Raw genomic sequence first — 26144 nt, 5'->3', positions numbered from 1 at the left:
GAGACGTGTACAGGGAGCAGACTTTCAACGTGCAATATCGCATGCGTACTGTACATCCAGAGACGTACTGCAGTACTTGCAATGTCTGGCTTGACTTGGGACATTGGAAATGCGTGCCGCTTTTTCGGTCCCCCGCGAGGTAAATACGCCTCGTCCCCCACACCTCCACGCGATGCTTGTTGGCGCGATGCAAGAGCACGCTCTCGATATGGGCCTGTATTCCGTCTCTGCATCGTTCAGCTCCCCCCGCGCCCAGAAAAGCTCCGTAGGGACCGGCTACTAGAGGAAAACGACGGGCGCATGCAAAGACTTCATTGTTTGAAGTTGTGATGAATGATGGCCTTGCGAGCTTGCATCCCGTTTCCTCGCCGCGAGTTGCAGTTGCGAGGCAAAGAGGGCCAAGGAATAGCTGAGAAGCTGTTGGAATTGACGAGGCAAGGCAGGCAACCGCCGCTTCGTGACGACTCGACGAGGCTGGCCGACTCGAACCCCCTCCCCCCTCGCCGCCCCCTCTCCCAAAGCTTGTCGTACAGTCCAAAACAAAAACACACGCTCGTCACGCCCCCTCACGTCCCCATCCACCGATCACAAAGAACCCTGCCCAGCCCACAGACTGTTTGCTCGGGATTATGTCACCGCCTGCGTTATCTCCTCAGTAACAACTTCTTGCCTGTCTTCTGATTCTGAATCTCCCCACCTCTGAAACTCAACAAATCCTCACCACCATCCGTTCACCTCCAAAGACCTCATTTTCGGCATCATGTTTGTACAAACCTTGGCCCCTCCTTTGAGCTGACTTGACTGACGTATCTTCGAAGGCGCATCACGCTCAACATTACCGCTCCCACGCACGAAGATGCCGACCTCCTCTCCCTCGAGATCCCCCCGGACACGACGGTCAGCACGCTGAAGGAAGCCGTGCAATCCGAAGCTGGAATCCCTAAAACCTCTCAACACCTCTACCATAACGGCCAACTGCTGAACGATGACTCCAAAACCATGGAGCAGCTGCAGATTGGGGACGGGGAGATGTTGGCATTACACGTTCGAGATATGGTAGGAAGCCAGCCAGCAGGCCCACGACAAGCACAGCCTGCTCGCCAGCAACCAAGCCAGAGAGGTGGGCAAGGTTTCCCAGATCCCGAGACCATTCGATTACAGTTGCTTGGAAATCCGGAGATGAGACAGCAAGCCATTAGCCAAAGACCCGAGTTGGCGGCTGTGATTGATAGCCCAGAGAGATTCGCGCAAGTTTTGAGGCAGATGCAGGAACAGGAGAGGGACGACCAGATGAGGCGGAGGCAGCAGATTGCAGACCTGAATGCGGATCCGTTTGATATTGATGCTCAGATGAGGATCGCTGAGATGATTCGGGAGGAGCGGGTTCAGGAGAATCTACAAAATGCTATTGAGCATAACCCCGAGGGTGAGTTTCCAGTCAGGTATGTCTAGACATTACGACTGATGGATGTTAGTTTTCGGTAGAGTCCACATGTTATACATCGATGTCGAAGTCAATGGTCACAAAGTCAAAGCGTTCGTCGATTCCGGCGCCCAAGCCACAATCATGTCTCCTGCATGCGCTGAGGCCTGTGGTATCATGAGACTGGTAGACAAGCGGTTTGCAGGCATTGCTAGAGGTGTGGGCACTGCGGCTATTCTTGGACGAGTGCATTCTGCTCAAATCAAGATTGGCACCTTGTTCTTACCCTGCAGCTTTACGGTCATGGAGGGGAAAGATGTCGATTTACTGCTTGGTCTGGATATGCTGAAGCGCCACCAAGCTTGCATAGACCTCTCCAAGGATAAACTCGTCATTCAAGGTGTCGAGGTCTCCTTTTTAGGCGAAGCTGATATCCCTAAGAATATGGAGGAGGAGAGAGCTGAGGAGCCAAAAGTTGCGGGACCTGGAGGAACTACTATCGGAGGTAAGAGAAACTTTGCCCAATAATTTGGAGAAGTATTAACAAATATTGCAGCTCGATCAGGTGCCGTCTCTGGACCTTCAACATCAAGCCCAGCACCTGCGAGTGGTCCATCTACAGCTCCTGTACCTCCCCCAGCACCTCAACCTGCAGCTCAACCCTCATTTCCAGCCGAGTCAATCGATCAGCTTGTAGCTTTGGGATTCTCGAGAGAGGAGTCTGTAAATGCGTTGGCTGCTTGCGGAGGAAACGTGGAATATGCTGCTGGACTGTTGTTCCAGGGATGATCTGAACAATAAATTGGGGATCAATGGCGTACAGGGGATGGATAGATAGCATAAGGAGCGTATGGTTGAGCATCGCATGTAAAGGGGTTCCGTGCCCGGCGTTACTTTCATTTGCTTGGTACCTTGGCTTCGGAGCATAGCAATTCGATGACTGGTGGTTGGCGAGACTGCAATTGATTTTGATTCCCCTCACTATGCTTGTTACTACCGTGACTTGTGGTATCAACGCCGCCGCTTTCAATATTCTCGTAGCTCTCATAGCTCGTTCTGGTGGCAGAACCTCCTATCTCAGCTTATAAACACAAGGCTTTAACACACCCGCCTCACTCGATACACGCTCCTCTTCCTCCTCAATAAATTTCCCTTTCGGCTTCTTCATCCACGTCTCACCCCCACCAAACTTCTCCATTCCCTTCGGAACAGGCACACACTTCCCCTTGACGGGTGTAGCACCCTTAACAAAGCACATCTTAACAAACATCTTATTCCTCAAATCCACACCTCCCTCTCCCTCCTTCAACACAAACCCCCTCTTCCTTAACACCTCCACAAACGCACTGACATCCGTCTCTCCACCCTTGTCTTCCATACCATCAACTTCGACGGCCGCAACGAGATCATTGCTCTCCTCTTCCGCCCGCTTCTTCTCCCTCTTGTTCTCTGGCCCAGTTTTCTGGCGCTTGCCAACACTATGCTCAACCCTCTTCCCCTTTCCTCCAACACGCCCAAACCGGGACTTGATCTCAGCAACCCATAACTCGCCTTTCCATCTCAGGATTCTGAAGGCTTCTTCAATGAAGTCAATCCAATTCGTTCCCATTAACGCTAGGCAAAAGATGGCAATATCCACTGAGCCGTCTGCGAGAGGGAGGTTCGCAATATCTGCTTTTGTAACGAGAAGAGATGGAGACTGTAAGTCAAAACTGTGGATCTTGATATGTAGTTTTTTTGTTAGTGGCTGTAAGGCTATAGAGAGAGCAGCGTCACCGCAGCCTAGGTCGGCGATTGTGCTTGTGCCTTCTGTTCTTGGAAGCGGGGCGTCTGTTGGTAGACTTTGCTCGGCTTTCTTGTCGGATTTTCCACGTTGTGGTCCTCGTATCTTACCTCGTGTCTTGATGGTGTTGATGTAGGAATCGACGGGGTTCTCGGGCCAGACTTCAACTTGGCGTCGGAAACCTTCGTGGTACTCGCTGAACATTTCTGGGTTTTCTTGGAAGAGGGAGAGGGAGTGAGCCGAGGGTTTTGTGTAGAGGGTTTCGTTGAGATGGCGGAAGCGTGCTGAGATTAGTTTTTGGCGCATGGAGGCTTGGAGGGGAGTGAGTTGTGGTGCTGGCTTTGGTGTTGGTGCGGGTTTCTTGGAAGCTGTGTTTTCGGCCTTCACGGGAGTAGTGTCGTCTGCAGATTGCTCAAGAGCGGCTTTCTTCTCGCGTTTCTTCTCTTTCTTGGACTTCTGGTGCTTCCTTTCTTTCGGTGTTTTATCCTCATCCCCACTCTGAATCTCTCCTGGTTCCTCCTCCACATTCTTCTCACTGTTGATCTTCTCCAGCTTAATATTCAAATGTTGTATAATCATTCGTTTGGCCACCTCGTTCGTCGTCTTAGGTCGTTTCTTCTCCGCTTCCTTGCCATTGATCTCGAGTTCCTCTGCCTTCAAATCCTTCCCAACTTTTGGCCCCTTCTTGTCGTGCTTCTTTGCAGCTCCGTCGGCACTGCCCTCGGCGTTCTCAACCACTCGTGTGTCCGTATCTTTCCCGACTTTTTGCCTCTTCTTATCATGCTTCTTGTTCTTCTTCTTCCCCTCGATAACACTCTCCCAAAGGTCCGCCAAATTATTTCCATTCACATCCTTCTGCTTGCTTGCTCCATTGCTTCGCTTCCTCTTCTTGTTCGATTTCTCATCTGTACCATCATGGCTATTGTTCGTGGGTGCTGTGGTAGAATTGTTCGGTACCGGGTTTGAAGACTCTGCGACCTGAGTCTTCAAAGCACTTGCGGAAACAGACCATCCTGGGACGGCGAACATGGTAGGTGGATTGGAGTGTTCGAGGTTGAGGACGTTGGATTTTGGGGGAAAATATATTTGACGAGCGGCAGAATTGCGGGTCCTGCTTCACCGCCTTCTCCCCCCTTACACTTCAACTTACTTGCCAATCATTTCACTCCTTCTTCGTCTACTTTCAAATTTTTGAACCATTTCTGAAACGTCGACGTGGAGTACAGTACAATGGAATTTTAGTTTATAGTGCCAGCTTCCAGACATGACAATGTGCCATTGTCGTCTTTCTAGGAGGCAATGAAGCCCTGTGTCCCCACAATCCGTCGCGCTTTGTCAAGTCAAGCGGCCTCATTCACTTTTTATTTCTTTCCTGAGAAAGATCGCAATCTCGAAGTTGGAGAAGTAAGAGGGGATAAGGCCAAGGGATGACCCGTGAGAGAGGTTGCTTGAATGCCTATAGTCGTAAGATGGTTAAGTGACGACCGACATCACGGGTTTCGAGGTCTGTGGCTGAAATCTGACATGGGGAAATGAAATAATACTAGGATAAAAACCGCATTTTGATCTACTATTGCTATATCTACCGCTCTTTGGCATACTTTTTGTTTCGATTCCTTACATTTGTTGGTTCTATTCCTAGCCCCAAGTCACCTACCTGTTTGAGACAACCTCTCACCGTCCTCCCTTGAAATTTCCGTTTTAGGGTCTATACAACACTTCTATCCAGCCTACAGAAGGCCCTGTGTCTTCATAGGCTTAGGGTACCGTGATCACTTGTTCACTATCAAGTGATCCAGAGATCGCCATGGCCACGACTTCATCATCTGGCTCTCTTTTTCCGCTAGAATCGCAATTGAAGCTTCCCTTACCCTCTTCATTGTTGCCCTCGTGCCATTCACAGTTTCCGTCTGCTGTCATCGCCGCAGAAAAAGAAACGCAGAAGTGAAAGATTCTTTTCTGACGAAAATTGATGGGAGACCTTCTACCAGAACAGAGCTTAGCGGGCTACCTCATGACTTCATTGATCTAGAGTCTTGTGATCTTGATCATGGCAATAACAAATCTGGTGAGAAGGAGAAAATACATATAGGACATGCACCTACATATTAGAGGCACCTACGAGAGGCTAGGTGGTCTGCATGATCAAAAAGGGCAGAATTGGAACCTGTCGGCTTCAAGAATGGAAGATCAGAGCGATAAGAGGATTAGGTGATTTGAGGAACGTACATAAGGAGAACTAGAGATTACTTCAGGAGAGGCTCGGATGCTTGGATTAGAAGGGAGGGGAAGGGGACAAGACTGGAAGTTTTTCATAAATCCTTGCCCTTGCTCGGACAAGGTCCTAGGTTCATCGAACACTCCTCAAGGATCAAGCCTCTGGCACTCGTGAGTTTGGCCAAGAGGCGTCTCCGAAGTACCCAATTTGTTCTTGAACCAGGCTATGATCCAACAGGTTCCTATGTTGTCTCTCAAGTCACAGGCCATGGAACCTTCTCGTCACGAAGAACAATCTCCGAGTTTAACCAACCCAACACGAAGCTTCTAAAACTTTACCAATGTGTGTTGAAGCCCAAGAGCAGAGCGTGAGTCTGCTACGAAAGCGCACGCGAGGGCTAGCCTTTCTTTTGTTCGACACGACCTCATGTTCGTTTGGAGAAGATTCCAGCCGATGGCAGCTCATGTTAGAAGTCCACTACTGTTACTTATTAGTGCAAGCCAGGCACACTATTTCTCTTCTCTATTTCAATCTTGAGCAGCACTTTCTTGTCTCAAGCGCCTTGACGCCATGAAACTCATCACGATCCTGAACGCTGCGCTCCTCAACGCCCTCATATTTCTCTTCATCGCGAAACGATGGGAGTCAAAGGCCAACTTCCTCGCGGCAAATTCTACCGCTGCCTTTTTAACATACTTTATTCTGTTTTTGGACGGAGATGTGTGAAGGACTTGGAAGATGAATGGTTACGAATTTTGAGAATACAATACCGAAACTTTAAACCTACGGTATTATTCAAGAAGCCCCTCTTGTCGTAGACTGGTTCAAGTCAATCTTATGGTCGATGGAGTCTACTTCTTCGGTAGTTGGTTTTGGAAGGGGTTTTGCTGTTTGTAATTCTCAAGGAGACAACTGCAAATTGATTTGGGAGTGTTATTTTTTGAGTGTCACGGCGGGAGAAGCTACGGCGAGCAGTTTTATTGACAATTGCGAGCATCTTTGGCTCACATAATTAACACCCCCCCTTCGTTGCTGGGGAAAGGCTCTCGTGAATCAATGGAGCGGTCTTGGATGTGACTTGAAGGTTCTGTGAAACGTATCTATTTTCTACTTTTTCTTTGTTTGGCGATGATTTATCTCCAAGTTGGGGGGAAAATTCGGGCAGGATTGAGCTCAGATCAGAAGGGGATATATTTTATCTAAAACACAGGCTCGGCGCTTGGCTCGCATTTCATTTCCAATCCCGAGCAGATACTTCAAAACGTCGTCACGCGATGAACAAAATATACTACATACTTCGAGTTATGCTCCTCAATACCCTCATACATCTCTCCTTTGGAAGAGAAATCCAGACAATGTCCGACCTCCTCATGCCAAGCATGTTCATTACTGCTTTAACCACATTCATTGATGTATACTACGGTGAGGATCTGGAACAGACTTTTTGCAATATTTTTTCTTTGGAAGCGAGCAAGGACAATGATCTCGAGTCTTGCCGGTTGCTACAGAGCCATCCTGAATCCTGCCTCGAAGATATACTTTGAGGTTCTGATACGTTATATGAAGGCACTCTTCGCCATGGAAACCCTGGGACAGCAAGCTCTTGCTAGAGTTCAAGCATTTTGTCAAGGGCACGAGTCAGATGAACACTAGAGGCAAGTAGGAGAAGGAAGCGGCAAGTCACAAGCAAATGCATATTGTTTTGAAGTTTCATTCATCTCGAATGAATTCTCCCCATGCGCCTCGAAATATGTGTCTTCATCTACCTCATGTGCACCATGTTCATGCGTGAGATGAAGCTGTATCCTCTAGTGTATACTCCAACAAAATGATCTCCTTTAGTGACCGCTAAAAGGAAAAGGAAAGCTTGAAAAGCTGTATGCCAGGTCGCCAGGACCATCCTTGAAATCACCAGTCATAAATGCTGATAACCGCAAAGACCGTTGCAATGTCGACCGGTAATATGTACCTCCCATGTCCCTAAGAACCATAACTCCATTTCCATGCTCCTCTCGAGACGCCAGATCCCCTAATCACACACCATACAATGAAATAATTACTTGAACAAGCTCCGCAAATCCTCTAATCTCTTCCTCGCGGCCTCCGTCTTGTCCATGCGTGATCTTCCTTCATTATCCATGCTCAAGCTCGCCAGCTTCTTCTTCTTGTCCTGCAGCTCTAACATCTTCTCTTCGAAACTGTCCTTCATGATGTACCGCACTGTCTCGACTTCTCGCTTCTGTCCCAGGCGGTGAACTCGGTCGACTGCTTGAGCCTCGGCTGCTGGGTTATACTGTGGTTCCATTACATAGACCTTGTTTGCCGTTGTGAGATTGAGACCGAGACCACCGGCGGTGATGGAGACGAGTATGACAATGATGGATGAATCATCACGGAATACGTCGAGGGCAGCGCCACGAGCGGTTCGAGACATCTTTCCGTCCAAACGGGTATATTTGATGCCGTTTTCGGAGAGTGCAAGTTGAATGAGATCCAGATGCGCTGTCCAGCCCGAGAAGACCACGCTTTTTATTGGAGGCTCGTTGGGCATCAGCTCTGATTCTTGCTGATTTATAAGCAGATCGTTAATCAATGCTTTAGTCTTGGTATGTGGGCCGCTGTAGTTTCCGAGATCCTTGCCGTGCCTCGCATTATCCTTGGAGATCTTGCGGCTGTCCTCCTCATCCTCTACACCTCCTTGTCGGAGAGGGAAGTAAGAAAGCTTGATATGTTGCTGGCAGATTGGGCAACTGATCTCGGGTTGACCTCCTGCAATTTCCTCCATCTGAGTCTTGTAACGATCAATACAAGTTGTGCAGATGATGTGGTAGCAAGGAGTGATATGACCAATAATCTCGTCCTTTGGCTCTCCATCAGAATCAACAACATCGTTAGGCCCAATCTTGCGACCACATGTGAGACATAGGTCGGCATTGGTCTCCTTCATCAAGTTGTACATATCATAAGCCTGCTTACAAGTAAGTCCAGGCCTATCCTCCTCCTCGTCACTATCCAAATCGATAGCCGAATCCTTGCTGAGGCCTTCCATGACCTTCAAGTCTTCTTCACCAAGTAAGTCTCTGCCATGAGCGCAGATAAGACGAAGACGGAGAATCGATTGCAAGATGTGGACATATGATTTACCACCCAAACTCTTTTCTCTCTGGCCAACGATGACCTTGACCCTATCACTGGCGTTCTTGGCAAATATTTCGTAGATGGTGCGCTCTTCTGAGCTGAAGTCAAGCCTGACCAATTGATCTCGTCGAGGAGGGAGGTCGATGCGGTCCTTAAGACGTCGAAGAGTGACACTATCAACGAGCAATCGAAGTTTTGGCAAGATCTCGGGATCACACATCTTGAACGGAGCCATGATGTGTTGTGCAAATCCACCTTTCTCGTCGAAGGGCCTGATACGCAGGAATGTCATTAGTGCACCCAAATCTTCGAGACGATTCTGGACTGGAGTTCCAGTAACAGCCCATCGGCGATTCGCAGCCAATCTACAGATTGCCTTAGACTGCTGAGTAGACTGCTCTCGAATCATATGTGCCTCGTCAAGTACAATGCGGAACCAGTTGATCTCCTCAAGGGGATAAGTCCCATGTTTCTTCTTGCTGCGGTAGTTGAATTCGCTGGCCACGCTTCCATATGTAGTGATGACCAAATCGTACTCAGCCAACTTCTTGATATCCTTAACCCGGTTTGCACCATGGTAGATATAATACTTGATAGTTCCCGGCTTGATATGTTGCTTGATTTGCTCCTCCCAGTTGGCAATCGTACTGAGGGGCGATACAAGGAGGGTTGTCTTGCAGTTCTGAACAAGACAAGTTGCCTCGATCTTTGGCAATGCTGCCTTGCCTTTTTTCGTGGGACACAAGTCTCTCTCGTTCTCACAAATGCCGGGAGTTTGCTGCGCCCACTCTTGTGCATCATTGTCCAGAGTCTGAACGACCAAAGACAGAATACTCAATGTCTTGCCAAGACCCATCATATCAGCGAGGATGCCTCCAAGGACTTGTGGCGGGCTAATGCGCTCTTCCTGACCAGTAATTACATTGAAGAACGATCTTTGTCCGTTGGCCAAGATCCTCGGTTGCCACAACGAGCAGTTGCTCTTATCGACCTTTGTAAAATCCCGCTCTTTTTCTTTATTAATCATGAAAAACAAGCCTTGTTTCTGATGGCGAAGAAGTTCCGTAGTGATTCGAGGATCTGCATCCATTTCCTGTAGATTTTCCGAGCGTTCCAGAGAGTCGAACATGCTCAATACATCGTTTCTGATCTCTTCTGTAGTACGCACGGGGCCTTGCTGACGGTAGCCATAAGAGGTGCCTGTGCTTCGAGGGGGCGGTTGAGGGGGTTTTTGAATGGCGTGAGGGTTGTGAAGCTCAACTCCGGCTTCGACAAAAAGAGGTGTTCGCAGCCATAATTGCTTCTGAGAAAGATGGCGTCCAATTTGGAGGGCATACTTTTTCGGGCCATAAATGTTCAAATCGAGGCCGTATCTCTTGGATATTTCCGCACCTGGGAGAGGGTCGCCATCTCGTTTTGGTCTCGTTAGGATTCTAGCAGCTGTCCGGATCCCAAACTTCGAGTCAAGGAGAGGTGTGAGGCCAATAGAGGTATTGACATCGACACATCCAATAATCTCACGAGTACTGTCTACCGCATGGATTGTATTTGTTCTCTCTCCAACACGTCTCCGCAACACGATTTTTACTTGAGGCAAGTATCCATTTGAGATGGCAGTGGCTCCTGGTTTTGGTGTAGGGACCTTGAAAGCGCTGATCTCTGCACCTTCGATTCGACCATAGCAAACCTCTTTGTCTCCAGCATCCGGAACAACTTCGACTTCGTCGTCGTCATCGAGTGCCGTAACAACGGGGACAGTTCCATTTGCGCGGGCTTCTCTTTGGCCTTCCTCTTTCTTTTCTCTCATGTAGTTCCCCAGGACGCCGCCTTTGCCACCACCGTTGAATTCGGCCTTTCTCTGAGCATCGTTTGACTGATCTTCAATCTTTCTTCGTTTCTGAGGCACCATATCCCGCTCGGTGACATTGTGCATGCGCTCCAACATGTGTCCCATGCCTCCCATGTTTCCATTTCCGTTTGCATAGGCAGCAAAACCATTTCCATTCATGCCATTCTGCCTGATATGCTCATTGTTGCGCTGGGGAGGGGGATGAGCATGGAAACTTGGCTCCGGTGTTGTCGCAGGACTATCGAATTGGAAGGAGAGTTTCTGTGCAGGATTGTTGTTCGAGAAACCGTTCTGTACATTCTGCTGTGGGCCTGAATGGAAGCCTCGTGGATTGAGCAACGCGGCGGGATTCCATTTTGGCTGGGAAGAAAACGCCCGGGCGCTGTTTGACTTCAGAGGAACGTTCGAGGGTGGCCGACCTATATCAAAGCCATTCATATGAGCACTATTGTACGATGCGTTGGTTCCAGTATGCAAAGGGGCAGTCGGCCTGGGGCGAGGCTCTGGACTTCCAAGCCCACCCATCGTAGGCCAGGGCGAAGAGTCGCCATAAGTGAAATGCGGTGATGTACCGTTTGGCTGATTCCGGGACGCCATGTCTTCGCGATCCACCGGCGGTTGCTCACGTTACGCTCGCATACAGATGATTCGGTCGAGGTTTGCGCGGGCGTACCAAGTCGTTGCCTCTGTAGCCGGCGCAGCGCAGACTACGAGATTGAGGGGCGATTATCGTGGTGAGAATACATGGGCGATGGAGTCGCAATAAGAAACGAAGGTTGAGTTCGAAGTTACTCAACGTCGTTGATTTCCAATCAAAGGTGAATGGGCGTCTTGGTGTCTTGTGCTGTATGAGAAATCACTTCGGAGGAGCCAGTGAGTGAGTGATTATTTGGCTTGGGTCTTGAACATTCGGATGTTGAGCCTACCGCCGCGCCGATACAATCGCCTGGAAAAAGACGGTGATTCCAAGCCGGCTTAGTAAGACCAGAGGAGTGGCGCTGGAAAATTACTCTTCAGGGGCATTGGCTGGAAATAGAATCCGGAGTCTGTAGGGCTTGTGTAATATTCTAAATATTCTAAATAAAACAAAATACAGCTTCAATACCTGCCACGAATTACTGGATGAGCCACGTTTTAACAACAGCCAAGAAGAGGTGACCCAGATGCTAAGGATGTTCATTAAATGCTCCAAGAAATCTTTATCTTGTCTGCCGTATGATCAACTCCGCTTCCCGACGCCTGCCAGTGCTCCCCCTCTGTGTAATGTACATCCAATTATTCTTACTAACACCATGTAAACACCGGGTTTTTGCTCTTTACCGTCTCGAGCCTTTCTACAATAACCTTCCTTTGGTTGCCTTCCATACCCTCGGCTGCTGCATACCCCAGGTCGCCCTCCAGATCATCACCGTCGTACATCATCGGCACTCTCTTATTTCTCGTCGAGAAGGAAAATCTCCTGCCCTCAATTCTAGGAGTGTGAGAATTTGATCTTGATGGCCCATCGTAGCTCATCCGGTTTCGTGAATGGTTCATGGTAGGTCTTTCCGAGAACTTGACCAGTCCGCTTTTGCCTTCTCGAAGGGCATTCGTCACAGTCATGAGTGCGGAAGGCGATTCAGGAGATTGAATGCCAGAGGCGTCTTCACTCGCACGTGGACTGGCCAACTCAAATCGATTCGGGCTCGGAAGCTCTCCTGCTGGCGATGCAAGGCTGAGAAGGTCGGGTTGAGGAGCAGAAGCGTTGGCTGTGCTGATATCCATCTCTTCTTGGGGGTCCTTCTGGAATGATGGATGATTTCGTCTCCTCATTTCAGCCGACGGGACTCGCATGGGTACTGCGACTGGAATATCCACCAGGTCGTCCCATACGCACACCCTTGCTCTCCTAGTCAGCTCCAACGGCCCGTGATCTTGAAGCTTAAGAGTCTCGACGACATTCCATGCCTGGCCTTTCATGACCGCAATCTGCCTTGCGAACATCCTTTCCTGGAAATCAGCATCCTGGGAAAAGACCTTTCTCAATTCCAATTGAGTTTCACTCCACCACTGCTTGGAGGTCAGAAGTGGTAAGAAATGATCTCTTGTCTCCTGAGAGAATGGTTGGCCGATTAGTGATACTGGGAGGAAAAGCCATCCAAATGGAAAGCTTCGCCACGCATCCGGATGCTTCCAAGGCCATGAAAGACTGTTGTCGATAGCTCCGATCGACATAGTTGGTCCGCCAATCCGTGAAGGTGTTGCTGACCTGCTAGTCGCTTCCATAGGTTGCTGAACTCTGTAAGGGTGGGATTTTACTGGTATGCCGTCAGATGTAGAAACCAATCGTGGTGATTGCTCTTCTTCGTGCCCGCCATTCATTCGAGGCGGCTCCGAAACAATAGAAACGTCCTGGTTCTCAAAATCCACTTTGATCATCCAGTTATCTAATCCTCTGTCCGTGTTGCGCATAATATAATCCAATACCACTAACTTCTCGAGCTCTCCCCGGAAGGACTGCTGTAGCGCATCGGTCCAGACAAATCGTTTCTGGCCCTCTTCTGGCGGAGCGGTGCTGTCCTCTTCGTCTTCATCATCAGCAGCTGAGCTATTTGGCCTGCAAGTCTCCGACCAAGGCTTGCCCTTCTTCCTTGGTTGATCTGTGGGTCTGTACCCACCACTAACATCTGGCCAAGGATGCTCTCGAAGGAAAATATTCGCATCTTTAAAACCCTTAAGAAAGACCTGGAAACTGCCAACCTTTGGTGGGAAAGGCTTCTTCTTCCTGTAGAAATTCCTGCGGGCCCAAAAATCGTAGTGGAATGATTTCGATGAGAGGTGAACGATGTCGGTATAAGGTACCAGATTTGTTCGCAGTCTGCAATCGAGTGTGTACGCAGCAGCTTCTGAGACGTAGCTGAGATTGGGGATTAAACAAGCTCGGCCAAAGAAGCATGGGAATAGATTTCGATGTATCCATTTGTTCCATTTCGGATTGCCTGCCGCATACGGTTCCTCATCCTTCGGTTTGAACACACCCACCACCTTCCCATCACTATTCCTCGCAAAATAGCTTCCAGAACTTCCTTGTGAGATCATTTTCGGATGTATGCCTTGCTCAATAGCAACCCTCACACTCTCCACCACATCATCAAACTCCATCTTCGACATCCGGCCATGGTCAACATCGATAGCCAGCGACTCAGCCGTCATGGGTCGTACTCCCTCTGGCGCCTGGAAAACGGAATGATGTATCTCCAACTTCTCCTCTCGCTCCGTCTTCCCCTTAACTTTGTTGATTTTAAACTTCGAAGCAATCTCATCCGCCCATCTCTCTAGCCTCGCATTGATCGCCTTGATGTCCACGCCAGAAGAATTACTACGCATTCGTCTTCGGTTCCGCGGTCTTCGTGTGGTATTCGGAGAGGTTGTGCCATCGGTGTACATGCCACCGTGCGGCCGTGGCTGGGTAATGGATGCATAACGTGGACCGTTGGGTGGTTGCAAAGAGGCGTAGCTATGGGAAAGCTCGTCGTCTGAATCGGATTCTTCGGCCTGGGCAATTCGGGCGTAGCCAGTGGTTGGAGGTCTGTCCCTCGGCATGGTGATATGTCTACCTTTTGATTGACATTGCAATAAGGGGATGGCGACTTGGTCGTAAAACTTTCCCAAAAAATAGTTGGAAACAAGTTCGCTGTTGCTCTGAGCCTAGAATGTCGCGTCACCATTTGTACCCCTGTCAGGAGATCTTCAACCCGAATCACGTGGAATATTATATTCTCCAAGAAAGACCTCTAAATTGACATAAGAACAATTGCTCTAATCTGAGCTTATGTCCATTAGATATATTTAGTAATACGGCTTATTGTGATCTATATTGAACAAGAATAAATTCGAGAGCCGCCCCCTTTTACTAGTCTCGAGCTGAATAGACGGAAAATTGCCCTAAGTGTACAGGAACAATCCTGGATACGGTACACTTAATGCTAATACTTGGACTGGAAACCTTTGACAAACTGCCACCCGTTATCCAAAGCCTTCACCACATCCTCGGGCAGCAGCCCTTCCCCATACCCACCAGATTGCTCTCAAGCTGCTTAGCGCTGCTTGCCCCAATGATAACGGGATCATGGAACTCCCCCTTCAGCTGCGAATGATGCATCATCCATCTCAATGCAAATTCAGCAACTGTGAAACCGTGCTTTTCTACGGCCTCGTGAATTCCGCTCGATGCCTTGAAATAGTCCTCATTCTAGTACGAAGTAAAGTGAATGATGCAGCTTCCCTTGCAATCGCTTTGGTTCAAACCAGCTGCCGGCCTCGAACTTCGTTTGGCCAAGGTTGAACTTCCCTGTGAGCAAGCCGCGAGCTAGAGGCCGGAAAGCATAGAGTGCGATTTTGTAAAATCTGGGGCACGGAAATAATTCAGGTTCCACGGTTCGGTGTAGTTCATTGTAGATTGCCTGGTAAACGCTCGGCATGGTCCACCCATTCTTCTTGGAGATTTCGCAAAACTCACTCACTTCCCGTGACACGAAGTTGCTGAGGCCAAAGCTCCCGAACTTGCCTTCTTTGCGCAACTTGCCAACTTCTCCTGTTGTGATCTGGAAGTCTGTTTTACGATCAGGTCCGAGAACATATCGATCTTGTCTGTTTTCAGGGCTTCAAAACTCTTCAAGAGACCAGCTCGTATGTAATCGGCTGCCGAGTGCGAGTATTCCTCAGAAGGCATTGTATTCATGCCCTTGCCAGTGGTGGGGTAGAGCCTGGATACTCTTAAGTCAACTTTGCTCAATGAAAGAGATCTTGGGAGCCGGAAAGGGAATTTCCAGGAAATATGCTCACTTCGTTTGCATCTTAATGCTTTTATTTTGCCATTTAGCATCCCCAAGCATCCCCTCACAAGTTTCTCCAGCGTAAGGGTGCAGTATCGATCTCAGTGTAGCCATGCTCCCTGATGACTTCGAGAATAGCAACGGTATCTTCAATGGTGTGGATGCGAACCCCTTCGAGACCTAAGAATATATGTTAACAATCATTGGACCACAACGTAGTGTCAGAATTTACCAGCCTTCCCAATGGCCATGGTGCTAAAGGCCACATCGACCTTGCTCTTGACTGCGTTGCTCATGCTGATCTTGGTTGATTGACGGAAAATCTGTGGGGCATTTGGAATTAAGAAGATTGATGAGATATGAAAGGTTAAAGAGAAGACACCACAAGTCTCTTATGCAAAAAAGTAAATACTTATACAATAGATTTCTAGACCTTAACTCCAAAGTCCGGCATGTTGAATTCATATCCTCAGATGCCGAAGTGCTACCTCGGCCGATATTTGGAAGACGCATGTTCGGCCCGTGGACTTCCTATGAACCTTGGATATGCATTAAACGGAAGTCTAGCTACTGATTATCGCGTTGTTGCGAAAATGACGAAGAGGCTGTTGTGAAGTGTTGTTCAGGTTCAGAGGTTGATGGAGAGCGGGGGGGTGCGATATGCCCCTGAAAAGACTTATCCCGTAGTTCGGGAAAATGTAACACGACTCCCCCCGGGTGTCGATTTGGGGTGTCGATTGGGGGCCAGACTAGCCACTAACCTAAAGTAGAGGCGCTCGGAGCGGAACACCAAAACTCTGGCGTTTCTTTAATTTAATTTAATTTAATTTAATTTAATAAGGAATTATATAATTCAATTCTTTTTTTAAATTTTCTTATAGCACTAATTAAGGGCTATTTAAATATAAACTTTTTACAAAATTTGGATTAGTAGCTCTTCAAAGTAAAGAAGTTAAAACTTTTACATTTTATAGCCTTAGGCAAGCTTAAGAAAGCCTAGAAATTTAGCGAAAAAGTCCCTAAAACCAGAAATAAGAGCCCTATAAGCCTATAATTTATAGGGTCTTATAGGGCTTAAAACTAAAACTTAATTAATTAGTATATAAACTCCCTTAAATTAAAATACTATTTTAAGGAATCTCTTTATTATAAGGTAGGAAGCACGTGATTACAATATAAGATTTATAATTTACTAGCTTATACTTATATTAAAAATTCTAACTTAAGATTTTAAAGAGTTTAGGTAGCCAATTAAATACCCCTGCCCCAATCGACACCCCCTAATCGACACCCGTGTGGGGGGGAGGGTTGGGGGAGTGTCGTTTTCGTTTTCCCCCCACAATGCGAACAAGACTCTGGAACATGGGCGTCTCCGCCTGGAAAGAGGGCGTAAAGGTCAAATCGGTGGAGCACGGTAGATACGGCGCGACTATTCGTCAAGGTCGGACTTACTCCACAATCCTCCCAGGCCATTTGCAGCATAAGGATACCATTGCACGGGATGTGTGCATCATTGGGGGTGGAGCAACTGGCACGTTCTCTGCTATTGGCCTCCGGGATCGAGGGAAGAGTATGGCTATCATTGAGCAGAAAGATCGACTTGGAGGCCACACGTTGACCTACCAGGACCCTACCACAGGGGGGAAGACTAAGGCAGGCCTAGTCGTTATTCGACCTTCTACAATATCACAAGAATATTTCGCCCGTTTCAACATTCCACTGACCAAATTCAACCCCCCCCCCCCCCCCCCCCCCCCCCCAATGCCAGACTCAACCCTGTACGTGGATTTCAGCACTGGAAAGAAAGTCAACTTCACCCCAAGCGATCCATCGCAAGCGTTTGCCGCTTATGGTGAGCAGCTTGAAAAATATCCCTTTCTCGACAATGGATTCGATCTCCCTGACCCTATCCCGGCCGATCTTCTCCTTCCCTTCGGCGACTTTGTCAAGAAATACAACCTTAGTGCAATGGTGATGCTGGTCTCTAAGCTCGGCCAAGGACTAGGAGATCTTCTCTATCAGCCAACATTATATGTGATAAAGAAATTTGGTGCCACTGCTCTGGAGGGATTTGCCAAAGGTTTTCTTGTTCCCGCCAATGGAGATAACAGCGAGCTATACGTCAAAGCACTTGCAGAACTAGACGACGACGTTCTGCTGAGTAGCTGTGTTCTTTCCACTAGGAGAGAACGGGATTCTGTGAAGGTTCTGGTCAAGACCCCGACTGGACAGAAGATCATTGAAACGAAGACACTTCTTGTCACGGTTCCTCCGAAGTTAGACAATCTTCAAGGCTTTGATCTCGACGCAAAAGAGACGTCACTATTTGTCCAATTCAGTAACAGTGCCTACTACACTTCATACTTCGGAACACAGGCATTCCCAACAATCACTGCCTCATTAATGTGGCAGTGGACGCGAGAGAAAACCTTCCAGATCTGCCAGGCATTTACGAGATCACCCCAACTGGGGTCCCGAACCTAGTCAACCTGAAGTATGGAAGCCCAGTTTCGATGCTAGAGAAATTGGTGGAACGGGATGTGATGGATAGCCTTGCGCGTTTGAGGAAGGCAGGAACGGTTTATACCACCCCGCCTGAAATCGCCCTTTTCTCAAGTCATACACCGTTTGAGTTGACGGTCCCTGTATCCGCAATCAAAAATGGCTTTTACAAGGAGCTCAATGAACTGCATGGCCACAGGAACACCTACTACACCGGTTCCGCTTTTCAAGCTCACGATGTGTCGCTCCTCTGGGAATTTACCGATACCATCCTTGATAAGATTATGGGGCGCTAAATTAATTCCATCCTTTGGCGTGGCAAGAGGAGTATTCCTTTCGCTGGTCCAACAATATTTGATTCTTGTTGGGATTATGATTACTTGGTGGCTCGGTTAGTGACGGAAGTGGAAAGAAAGGTTTCCTCATATTCGTGGCCGGAGTTTACTGATATTGGAAACCTGAAGTGGGTGCTTTCTTACGAAATTTTCCTGTCTAGAAGTTCGATATCCTCTATTGATGTTTCTTCTTTTAATTGGAGCTTTCGAAATTATAAATAGTTGAAGATGCGATGGACCCGTTGGGAGGTAGCCCCTTGGGGGCAGCTTATTGCAATATATAAAGAGCTCCCTGGGGGCCAGCTTCCTGCAGGGCCAGCTCACTGCAATACATGAAGAGCTCTCTGGGGAGGGGGAAGGGCAGCTCCCTAGGGAAAGCTCACTGCAATACATAAAGAGCTCTCTTGGGGGAGGGGGGAGGGGGAGGGCAGCTCCCTGCGGGGCAACTCATATAATTTCAGTGCAATTTCACGCCTAATTTTAAGTAGCATGCAATTCGTAGTTTTGATTTCGTGGGTTTCGCGGTTTTGGTGTTTTGTTGCTCGAGTGTTTTGGTTTTTGGCCCTTTACCGCCTAAAATCCAGCCCCAGTCATGGATTGGGTTTCCTATTTGGGTTATTGCTTACGCCGGATCGCATGACCGGATTATATTTCCTAATTATGTAAAGAGCTTGCGTATACTCAGCTAAGCGCTAGGGAGTATATAAAGAAACACAGAGCTTTAGAAGGGGGCATTGATTGTCTCTTGTTAGAGTCACTTCTTGGAATTAGTTATACTTGCAAGCATCAGTCTACACTTACCTTACCTTGACTACTTGTGCAACACCCTGCTATTGTGCGCCTCACAATGACCTCGTTCCTGTGCAACAAACTTTTTATCCTAGGATTTACTATAATAGGCTAGCGTTAACCCCAAAATCGAACTTACCAAGGAATAAACGGGAGTTAGTGAAAGAAGAATGCAACTTGAGAGAAAATAGACCATGAAATCATCGCTTGATCTATTCTCGGGTTTCGCCAAGTCGTAGTGTACAAGGGTTTCCTACATACAATACAAATACACACATTTCTTTACCTCTGGCAATGTTTGCTGCGCCGTAACTCGCTCACCAAATGCAATAAATCCAAGGGCGCACTCATTGAATACCCCATTCGTTATCATCAGCAACGTCATAGTCAAGATTCTCTTGCGCTTCTTGCTGTTCACCACCTCCAACCGGTGCAGGACTATTCGTTGCCGCCATCGCATCGCCGTCATCCATATGGACGTCATCATCTCCATGTTTCGCAACGTTCGTTTTGGCAGGTAACATGACAGGAGGAAGTGGGGTTTGGATCCATGATAGCTCGACTTTGCCGACAGATGGGATCTCGCCGTTTGGAATGCCAAACATGAACTTCTCGGCTGTGTGGCGGTCTTTGAAGGTTATGGCTGTGCGGCCGGCGGGGATGACTTCGATGTCGGTGTACTCGCCGATTCCCTGCGTCAGGTTAGCAAGTTGCTTTACGAAAAGGGTGTGGTGGGACCTGCCAAGAGGTACTGTCTGAGACTCTCGTCTTTCTCGGGATCGGAAAAGTCAATGCCCACCAAACCGACCGTCTTGGGCCTGTTGTCAAGATTGAATGACCGTCCTGACACCGCAAATGGTGCCCCACCACGTCCTCTGTAGCCTCCACGGAATCCTCGAGGCACAAAGGCGCCTCTTCCTCGGTAACCCCCTCGACCACGGCCCCTACCTCGACCACCCCAAGACGAGGTATCATCTGACAGAGAATAATCAATTCCCAATGACTTCGCTTCAGCTTCCAGTGCGGCTAGTTGTTTCTTCAACTTATCCGTAGGATTATCCGGTTCTACTGATGCTCCATTTTCAGAGCCAACAGGTGGAGAACCGGATTGTCCGCTCTTAGCAGCTAGCTTCGCCATAAGTTTCCTCTTCTCCTCGGCCTGACTCTTCAGAAGATCCTCCTGCCGCTTCTCTAACTCTTTCCGTGCGGCTTCCATCTCTTTCAGTTTCTTCTGCTTCTCCTCGTGCGCCTTCTGAACTTCCTCTTGCTTTCGAGTGAACTCCTCAATGTCTATTTGAGGTTCTGATATTGCTCTCACTGGAGCTGGAGTACCTGGTGTCGAAGAACCATTCTTCGCAGCACCATTTGTGGCAGAGACAGCAGGTGGTTGTGGTAGTGATTCTGCATTAGTGAACCAATAGACTTTGACGAATCTGTTGTCGAATATGACTTTCGGGGATTTGTATGCTGCTTGTGCGCTATCCCATTGTTCGAACTTAACAATTGCCAACCTCTTGTAAGGTCGCATGGAAACTTCCAGGATGTTGCCAAACTCCGAGAAGAATCCCCGAACCTCATCTTCAGAAAATTTATCTTCCGGTATTTGCTCCACAACGATCGTTGTATTATTTTTGTCAAAGTTCGGTCGATCCGACGAGAAATCTGCTCTTCCTCCTCTCCTACTTGGGTTGTTGAATGCTCTACCGTCCCCTCGGTGAATGCCTCCACGCCCTCGACCCCTATCGCCGCCTCTGAACTGATTGAAGCCACCCGGAGCAGGGCTGCCATTATTCTCAATACCTGCCATAAGATTCGAATTCGTAGGATCGTATTCATCAGCTTTACTAACTGGAGGGACCCAAATAGGATGTTCCCCATGTTCATACGGACAAGTATTTCCCTTAGCGCAGAACCCCTTAATATCATAATCCTTACATCTCGGTCTCTTCGGCGGCATAGGAGGTCCATGGGGTCCTCTACCTATAGGTGAGGTTGGCGTTGGAAATGGCGCCAGATTAGGAACGGGGAAGCCCATAACCTGCATAGCAAGAAGCGCAGTCATGGGGTTATTAGGGTCGAACGGTGGCATACCAGCTGGTGGACTCGGCATTCCAGGCATTCCTGGAAATCCTTGAGGCGGTATTGATTGGAGATTTATAGGCGATGGTCGACCTGCACCAAAGCCTCCTCTGCCTTGGTTTGGGTTGAAATTCTCCATCCCTCTGCCCATACCAGGGCCACCTCGTCTCGTCTGCTTGTACATCCTCCCATTCGAATCTCCACCAAGTTGAAAACCTCTATCTTGAGGATCCCCATCACCTCTCTCGTGATACGAGCGTTTCCTCGAGCCAATTTGAGGTCCCATCGAGGCACCCATCCCAACATTCCCATTTGAAGGCGCAGAGGGCCCGGACGGTGGCACGAAAGGTATAGAAGGTCGGCGGGGAGGAACAGCTCCTGGAAGATATGATTTGTAGCTGATTGCATCGAAGACGTCCCTTACAAAGATTGTAGAGTCTTCCTTTAGGAAATCAGGAATCTCCGCCTCGCAAAGCTGTCGAACGATCTCGGTGTCTCCATCATGACGAAGGAGCGCGAGGACGTAATCGGCGAGTACGTCGGCGTCTGCATCTGAGCTGTGGAACGACAACTGTTAGTAAAATATTTGGGGATATGAGGCGTTGGAGCTACCTACGTATTCTCGAGTCTCTTCACAATCCACTTCTTGAGGAGTGGCGCATCTTCTTCAGAGAACAGCATCTTGGTAAGGACTGTGGCACTGGATTAGGGGTTCGCCAAAGGCGATTTTGCGATGAAGTTCAAAGGATCATTGTTGTTGCACGGCGTTTGTCCAAGTTGACCTCTCGTCGCGAGTTTGCTCACGAAGTTTAAATCCGGTCACGTGGCTGATAAGAAATAGGCTGGTGAATTTTACCAGCACTCCCTCATTTCAAGCTTCACTCCATTATTCTGTTTCAATGGAAGAGTGCTAAACTTTACATTCTCATATTACTTAGTCGTGGGCAGCTTTCAGTGTTCTGATTGGTGCCCTTGCTCTGTTCTGTTCAGCTCCGTCTGACGATCCCATCCTTTCTTGCTTCATAGTTGGCTAGCACTTCCATTTGTTGGAGACGTGGGCATATATGGTTTGTCCCCTCCCTTCGACATATTATACTACGTTTGATATATACATCTCAATTTTGAAACGCCTCGGCCAAGAATCCAAAAAGATGGCCCCATCAACGCGCGCCTCGCCCCTGCTCGACACAGTCCTAGTCACCGGCGGATGTGGATTTCTAGGGTTCTATCTTGTCCGCGACCTGCTACAGGATCCAGAGTGCGGTCCTGTCTACGTTTTGGATCGTGACATCGAGTCTAATCGTCATGACGGAGCGACCTACATTCAGGGTAGCATCACAGATGCGACCAAAGTGGACTCATTATTCCAAGAAATCAAGCCCCGTGTCATTTTTCATACTGCCAGCCCCAATCCGAGTTTTCCTACGGGCGGGAAAGTAGACCAATACGAAACGAACGTTAAAGGTACAGAAATCTTACTCACCAGCGGATCTGAATGCTCGTCGGTGAGAGCTTTTGTCTTCAGCTCGACAGTAGATGCCTACGCCGATTCCCCGCATTTCAACGTTGATGAGAGCCAAAAGCTCTGGAATCCATCATCCAAGACCTGGGAATATGGTCGCACCAAAGCCATGGCTGATAAAATTGTCGGCGCTGCCAACGCCCCAAGTCTCCCAACTGTCCGCCTCGTCATGGCACATTCATACGGCGTTAGGGATAGTCAAACCATCCCTGGTACTCTCAATGCATGCCCAGGAAATCAGAAGCCTTTCCAGATCGGAGACGGCAAAAATCTCGTTGAAATTTTGTGGATCGAGAACGCGGCGACGGCCCATATTCTCGCTGCCAAAGCTCTCTTGAACCCCAGTCGTGCCTCTGGAAAGGTCGACGGAGAAGCTTTCATCATCTCAGATGGAGTAGCAATACCATTCTGGTACCGTAGGTGTTGGGGGAGAAATCCTTTCCTATTTGTGACTGTTTCATGAGATTTCCTAAGACAATGTCCTCTCCCGAAACAATCCCAATTGAGCAATTGCTGACTTCCCCCGTTACCTAGACGCACGCTTAATCTGGACCATCGCTCGTGGCCGGCATCGGGATGACCTCGTGGATGTTACCATCTTGCCAAAGTGGACTGCACTTGTCACCGCTTTCATTGTGGGGTGGATATACTGGATCTTTACGCTTGGGAGTAAGGAACCACCAGTGTCTGTCAGCAAAACTTCAATGACATATTGTGTTAATACACATACATATAACACTCAAAAAGCACGACAGCGCCTTCATTTCAATCCCATTGCAGATCATGACTCCATCATCAAAGAGGCGGTGGAGTGGGAGCTCGAAAAGCGGAGGCTGCTGACGTCGAAGAAGTAGGGAAGGCAGGAAGGTCCTTAAGTGCAATCAAGCCTGGTAATCCAGGAATGCATCATTCAAATTGCGGTTCAGCACCTTGAATCATTTTTCGAGATTTTTGTGGTTTGTACCAGCACATGAACGGGCTTTCTTTTGGTTGCATTTGTGGCAGACATGCCCCGGTCTCTTCCTCCGGCAGCTCTTCATCCTTTAACGCCCCTAGATATCTCGAACTGGGCCATCACCGGCCTTTATAGCGAATTGCTTCCTTGGAACATGAGTCAAAGGGGACCAAGGTCTTCCAATCTGGTCGTGGATTCAAGCTCTCTATCACACCACAAGCTTTGCTTTTAGGGAAGTTGAGCACTCTCCCACGCTGCCTTTCCGAGAGTGTTCGAGATCATGGCAGACATTCATCGTTTGCATTGATTGACAGGTTCATTTATTGGAGATTGCAAATTAAGTGTTTTCTTTTTGACGTTTTGCAAAGCCGATATGGTGAATTGCTTTTGTGACCCCTGTCTCCTTCTTATGGCCTGCCATACTCTTGTTTTCCTCAGCCTCCCTTGCAAGTAAGCTTGAGGATCGTGTCTGTGGCTTCAGAATGTTTGTCTGTGTTTTGGCCAGCTTCTTTTCGCACCTCCAAAGCACCTCCAGAGGGTAGAACTCACAATGAAAGATTAACACGCAGATTGTGATTGGCCGACGAAAGTTGGTCCGACCATGTTTCACCCGCCACGTGAGGCTGTGCATGGATTCCTCAAATTTTATTTACGACTTAATTTGATGAAGGGTTGATTTATGCAATGGACCCCTATTCAAATTCCTCCCCTTGGCCCCACACTTCCTCCTCCGATTCAGCTGGGCAGTACCTCTCATTAAAAATACCCCTCGTAGGATGTTTGGGTGAAGATATGTACTTGGGGGACTCTTCCAGCTTGCGTTTGTTTCCTACTGGTCTTTCCGACCATTTTGATAATGATACTACGATCATTATATACGTCTGGAATTTTCCCGCTGGGTTGATTGATTAAAAAAAGCATCTGAGAAGAGCACTGATTCAATCGAAGAACTTCGAACAATGGACTCACTCCGATCCTTCACTTCGATGACTCTCAGTAATTGGCCATTCCCATCTTACGATGAGCGGGTCAACAGTTTGGCAGAGCTTAAACACCCAGCGCGATTCAGGCTCCCTATTGAAAGCGAGTTGTATCTTCAACTCTACCGACCTGTGCTCCCCGATGTCGACAGAGGTCACTTGTCTAAACTTGGCTGTCTCCTAAGCTTGGGAGCAACATGGCTAGCAATTCTTGGGTGTCTTATCGGGCCCATCTTCATTACTGCGCTGGCAATATTTGCAACTTATCTAGTGGTGAGAAAGCGGAAAGGACCTCAGCCTGCTGCGTGAGGACATTTCCAGACGTTGACGGGCTTGGTTGATGATCGGAGTCTGGATCCCGCGGGAAAGTTATGGTGGGGTAATAAAGGGGGTTTGGATGATGGGATTAGGTGTGCGGGGACGAGTATGAGAAAGGAGGAATTGGGGGATATTATGATGATGGATGCTGTTTATGCTGGGCGGTGAATGACTTAATTGCATGTTAATAATGATAATGAATATTCATAGGTACTTCAAGTCTTTCCGGCCGTGAAGCACTCTGAATGAGGATTTAATCACGTTGCTGCGGACATTTGATGTTGGCAGGATATCAGGCCCCAATTCCAGGGTTCCAGGGTTGCCGTGCCAACACTCAATGACTACTTCAGCGTTCCAAGCCTCGCCAGGCTTCCATCGATGGAGGGGGAAGAATAAAATATCCAACATTTGAACTCCACCTTGAACAATGTTCATGCCCTCGCCATGCCCACCACGAGGCGCAACTTGGGTTCCTTCAAATCGGCACAGGCATCCTCAACAGCCTCAAAGCCTCAGCCCCCTGCGGTCCCATCCCCGATGACCTTCACCAATATACCAGCCTCCTCATCCAAATCACCAGAATCCATCACTCTCATCTCACCAGGATCCAAGTTCTCAAATCTCAAGTCCTCAGAGCTCACACTCCTCCGCAAAAAGCAAGCCCAACTCTCGTCAACCGCACCCCAAACTCTCACCTCGCTCCCAAGCCCAGCTCATCTCAACGCCCTCCTCTCAACACTCATCTTCGCTCAACATGAAGCAGGCACAGCAGTCTGTATCCACCCCTCAGGCTGGCTTCTAACATGCGCCCACTGCTTCGGCGACGATGAAGCCGAGTACCTCTCATCTCAGAAGAAGCGGTGGCTCCTCTACTACACTGGCCTAGCCGTGCTAGTTGAGTGTCGAGCCTGGGATCCCCGCCGAGACCTGGCACTCTTAAAAATCATCGCCATCGAGACGCCCGCACCAGGTAACCTTGCTTCAGGCTCGGCGCCTGTATTCGCTTGCCTGAAACTCTCGGAAGCAGCACCCAAGTACCGGTTGCAGCTGATTTGTATTGGACAGCCAGGCAGGGATGATTTAGAGGCGGAGGGGAACAAGAAAACGAAGTATAATCTAATTGAGATTTCAGAAGGGAGGTGGAAGGGGATGGTTAAGGGGCAGGATCCGCAGGATAATGCGGAGATTGGGAGTTTGATGCATGATTGTTGGACTTATTGGGGGCATTCGGGTGCTCCGTTAATCAGCGCAGAGGAGGGGGGGCTGGTGGGGTTACATAGTAGTTGGGATGACAAGACAGCTATGAGGCATGGCGTTCCAGGCGTTGCAATTAGGGAGTTTTTGAGTGAGCATTTGCATGCAGATGGAAACTTTGATGAGGGTCTTGGGACAGGTGCCAATCCGATCGAGATTACCTGAGCTAGCTTGAGCAGCTATGA

At 48.6% G+C, this 26144-nt stretch overlaps 10 protein-coding genes across 10 annotated transcripts; 5 read left to right on the top strand and 5 right to left on the bottom strand.

The window, feature by feature from the left end:
* Positions 1–497: 497 nt before the first annotated feature.
* On the top strand, positions 498–2075 carry K444DRAFT_261863 (uncharacterized protein). Its single transcript, XM_024871415.1, has 4 exons — positions 498–762; positions 819–1426; positions 1486–1928; positions 1980–2075. Coding segments are annotated over exons 1-3 (729 nt in total). The 5' UTR covers positions 498–760; the 3' UTR covers positions 1605–1928; positions 1980–2075.
* A 420-nt stretch (positions 2076–2495) lies between these two features.
* K444DRAFT_547140 (uncharacterized protein) lies at positions 2496–4235 on the bottom strand (the record flags this gene model as incomplete). Its single annotated transcript, XM_024876284.1, has 2 exons — positions 2496–3715; positions 3923–4235. The coding sequence occupies 2 exons, from the start codon at positions 4233–4235 to the stop codon at positions 2496–2498; spliced, it is 1533 nt and encodes a 510-aa protein (XP_024727114.1).
* Positions 4236–7098: 2863 nt separating this feature from the next.
* Positions 7099–11028, bottom strand: K444DRAFT_621582 (uncharacterized protein). Its single transcript, XM_024881936.1, has 2 exons — positions 10984–11028; positions 7099–10830 (listed from the first exon to the last, which is right to left on the bottom strand). The coding sequence occupies exons 1-2, from the start codon at positions 11006–11008 to the stop codon at positions 7481–7483; spliced, it is 3375 nt and encodes a 1124-aa protein (XP_024727113.1). The 5' UTR covers positions 11009–11028; the 3' UTR covers positions 7099–7480.
* A 422-nt stretch (positions 11029–11450) lies between these two features.
* On the bottom strand, positions 11451–14080 carry K444DRAFT_621580 (uncharacterized protein). The gene has a single exon (XM_024881935.1). The coding sequence runs from the start codon at positions 13991–13993 to the stop codon at positions 11696–11698; it is 2298 nt and encodes a 765-aa protein (XP_024727112.1). The 5' UTR covers positions 13994–14080; the 3' UTR covers positions 11451–11695.
* Positions 14081–14376: 296 nt separating this feature from the next.
* K444DRAFT_657285 (Aldo/keto reductase) lies at positions 14377–15846 on the bottom strand (the record flags this gene model as incomplete). The annotated part of the gene is made up of 6 exons (XM_024886145.1): positions 15458–15846; positions 15236–15405; positions 15074–15156; positions 14650–15035; positions 14469–14603; positions 14377–14427 (listed from the first exon to the last, which is right to left on the bottom strand). The coding sequence occupies exons 1-6, from the start codon at positions 15491–15493 to the stop codon at positions 14377–14379; spliced, it is 861 nt and encodes a 286-aa protein (XP_024727111.1). The 5' UTR covers positions 15494–15846.
* Positions 15847–16566: 720 nt separating this feature from the next.
* Positions 16567–18482, top strand: K444DRAFT_657284 (FAD/NAD(P)-binding domain-containing protein; the record flags this gene model as incomplete). Its single annotated transcript, XM_024886144.1, has 3 exons — positions 16567–16639; positions 16694–17569; positions 17602–18482. 3 exons carry the CDS (start codon positions 16567–16569, stop codon positions 18021–18023), a joined length of 1371 nt encoding a protein of 456 aa, XP_024727110.1. The 3' UTR covers positions 18024–18482.
* A 441-nt stretch (positions 18483–18923) lies between these two features.
* K444DRAFT_621578 (uncharacterized protein) lies at positions 18924–21695 on the bottom strand. The gene is made up of 3 exons (XM_024881934.1): positions 21547–21695; positions 19594–21487; positions 18924–19543 (listed from the first exon to the last, which is right to left on the bottom strand). Exons 1-3 carry the CDS (start codon positions 21609–21611, stop codon positions 19199–19201), a joined length of 2304 nt encoding a protein of 767 aa, XP_024727109.1. The 5' UTR covers positions 21612–21695; the 3' UTR covers positions 18924–19198.
* A 144-nt stretch (positions 21696–21839) lies between these two features.
* On the top strand, positions 21840–23373 carry K444DRAFT_621576 (NAD(P)-binding protein). Its single transcript, XM_024881933.1, has 2 exons — positions 21840–22868; positions 22987–23373. The coding sequence occupies exons 1-2, from the start codon at positions 22082–22084 to the stop codon at positions 23304–23306; spliced, it is 1107 nt and encodes a 368-aa protein (XP_024727108.1). The 5' UTR covers positions 21840–22081; the 3' UTR covers positions 23307–23373.
* A 944-nt stretch (positions 23374–24317) lies between these two features.
* On the top strand, positions 24318–24907 carry K444DRAFT_261740 (uncharacterized protein). The gene has a single exon (XM_024871414.1). It carries the CDS (start codon positions 24367–24369, stop codon positions 24694–24696), a length of 330 nt encoding a protein of 109 aa, XP_024727107.1. The 5' UTR covers positions 24318–24366; the 3' UTR covers positions 24697–24907.
* A 242-nt stretch (positions 24908–25149) lies between these two features.
* Positions 25150–26124, top strand: K444DRAFT_648199 (AT hook domain-containing protein family protein; the record flags this gene model as incomplete). Its single annotated transcript, XM_024885438.1, has 1 exon — positions 25150–26124. The coding sequence occupies one exon, from the start codon at positions 25150–25152 to the stop codon at positions 26122–26124; it is 975 nt and encodes a 324-aa protein (XP_024727106.1).
* Positions 26125–26144: the final 20 nt, after the last annotated feature.

Source organism: Hyaloscypha bicolor, assembly GCF_002865645.1.
Source record: "Hyaloscypha bicolor E unplaced genomic scaffold K444scaffold_183, whole genome shotgun sequence".
In the NCBI taxonomy this organism is placed as follows: Eukaryota; Fungi; Ascomycota; class Leotiomycetes; order Helotiales; family Hyaloscyphaceae; genus Hyaloscypha; species Hyaloscypha bicolor.
The sequence above is the reverse complement of the archived record's forward strand: the minus strand, read 5'-3'. Positions and strand labels throughout refer to the sequence as shown.

What these genes read in the sequence shown, in the direction of transcription:
- K444DRAFT_261863 (XM_024871415.1), top strand. An exon ending in TATTGAGCATAACCCCGAGG is followed by an intron (nt 1,427 to 1,485) that starts GTGAGTTTCCAG and finishes AGTTTTCGGTAG; the next exon opens with AGTCCACATGTTATACATCG.
- K444DRAFT_621582 (XM_024881936.1), bottom strand. Translation starts at nt 11,008, where the DNA reads ATGGCGTCCCGGAATCAGCCAAACG. An exon ending in GTCCCGGAATCAGCCAAACG is followed by an intron (nt 10,831 to 10,983) that starts GTACATCACCGC and finishes GCTTTGATATAG; the next exon opens with GTCGGCCACCCTCGAACGTT.
- K444DRAFT_621580 (XM_024881935.1), bottom strand. Translation starts at nt 13,993, where the DNA reads ATGCCGAGGGACAGACCTCCAACCACTGGCTACGCCCGAATTGCCCAG.
- K444DRAFT_621578 (XM_024881934.1), bottom strand. Translation starts at nt 21,611, where the DNA reads ATGCTGTTCTCTGAAGAAGATGCGCCACTCCTCAAGAAGTGGATTGTG. An exon ending in GTGAAGAGACTCGAGAATAC is followed by an intron (nt 21,488 to 21,546) that starts GTAGGTAGCTCC and finishes GTCGTTCCACAG; the next exon opens with CTCAGATGCAGACGCCGACG. An exon ending in GTCTCAGACAGTACCTCTTG is followed by an intron (nt 19,544 to 19,593) that starts GCAGGTCCCACC and finishes AACCTGACGCAG; the next exon opens with GGAATCGGCGAGTACACCGA.
- K444DRAFT_621576 (XM_024881933.1), top strand. Translation starts at nt 22,082, where the DNA reads ATGGCCCCATCAACGCGCGCCTCGCCCCTGCTCGACACAGTCCTAGTC. An exon ending in AGCAATACCATTCTGGTACC is followed by an intron (nt 22,869 to 22,986) that starts GTAGGTGTTGGG and finishes CCCGTTACCTAG; the next exon opens with ACGCACGCTTAATCTGGACC.
- K444DRAFT_261740 (XM_024871414.1), top strand. Translation starts at nt 24,367, where the DNA reads ATGGACTCACTCCGATCCTTCACTTCGATGACTCTCAGTAATTGGCCA.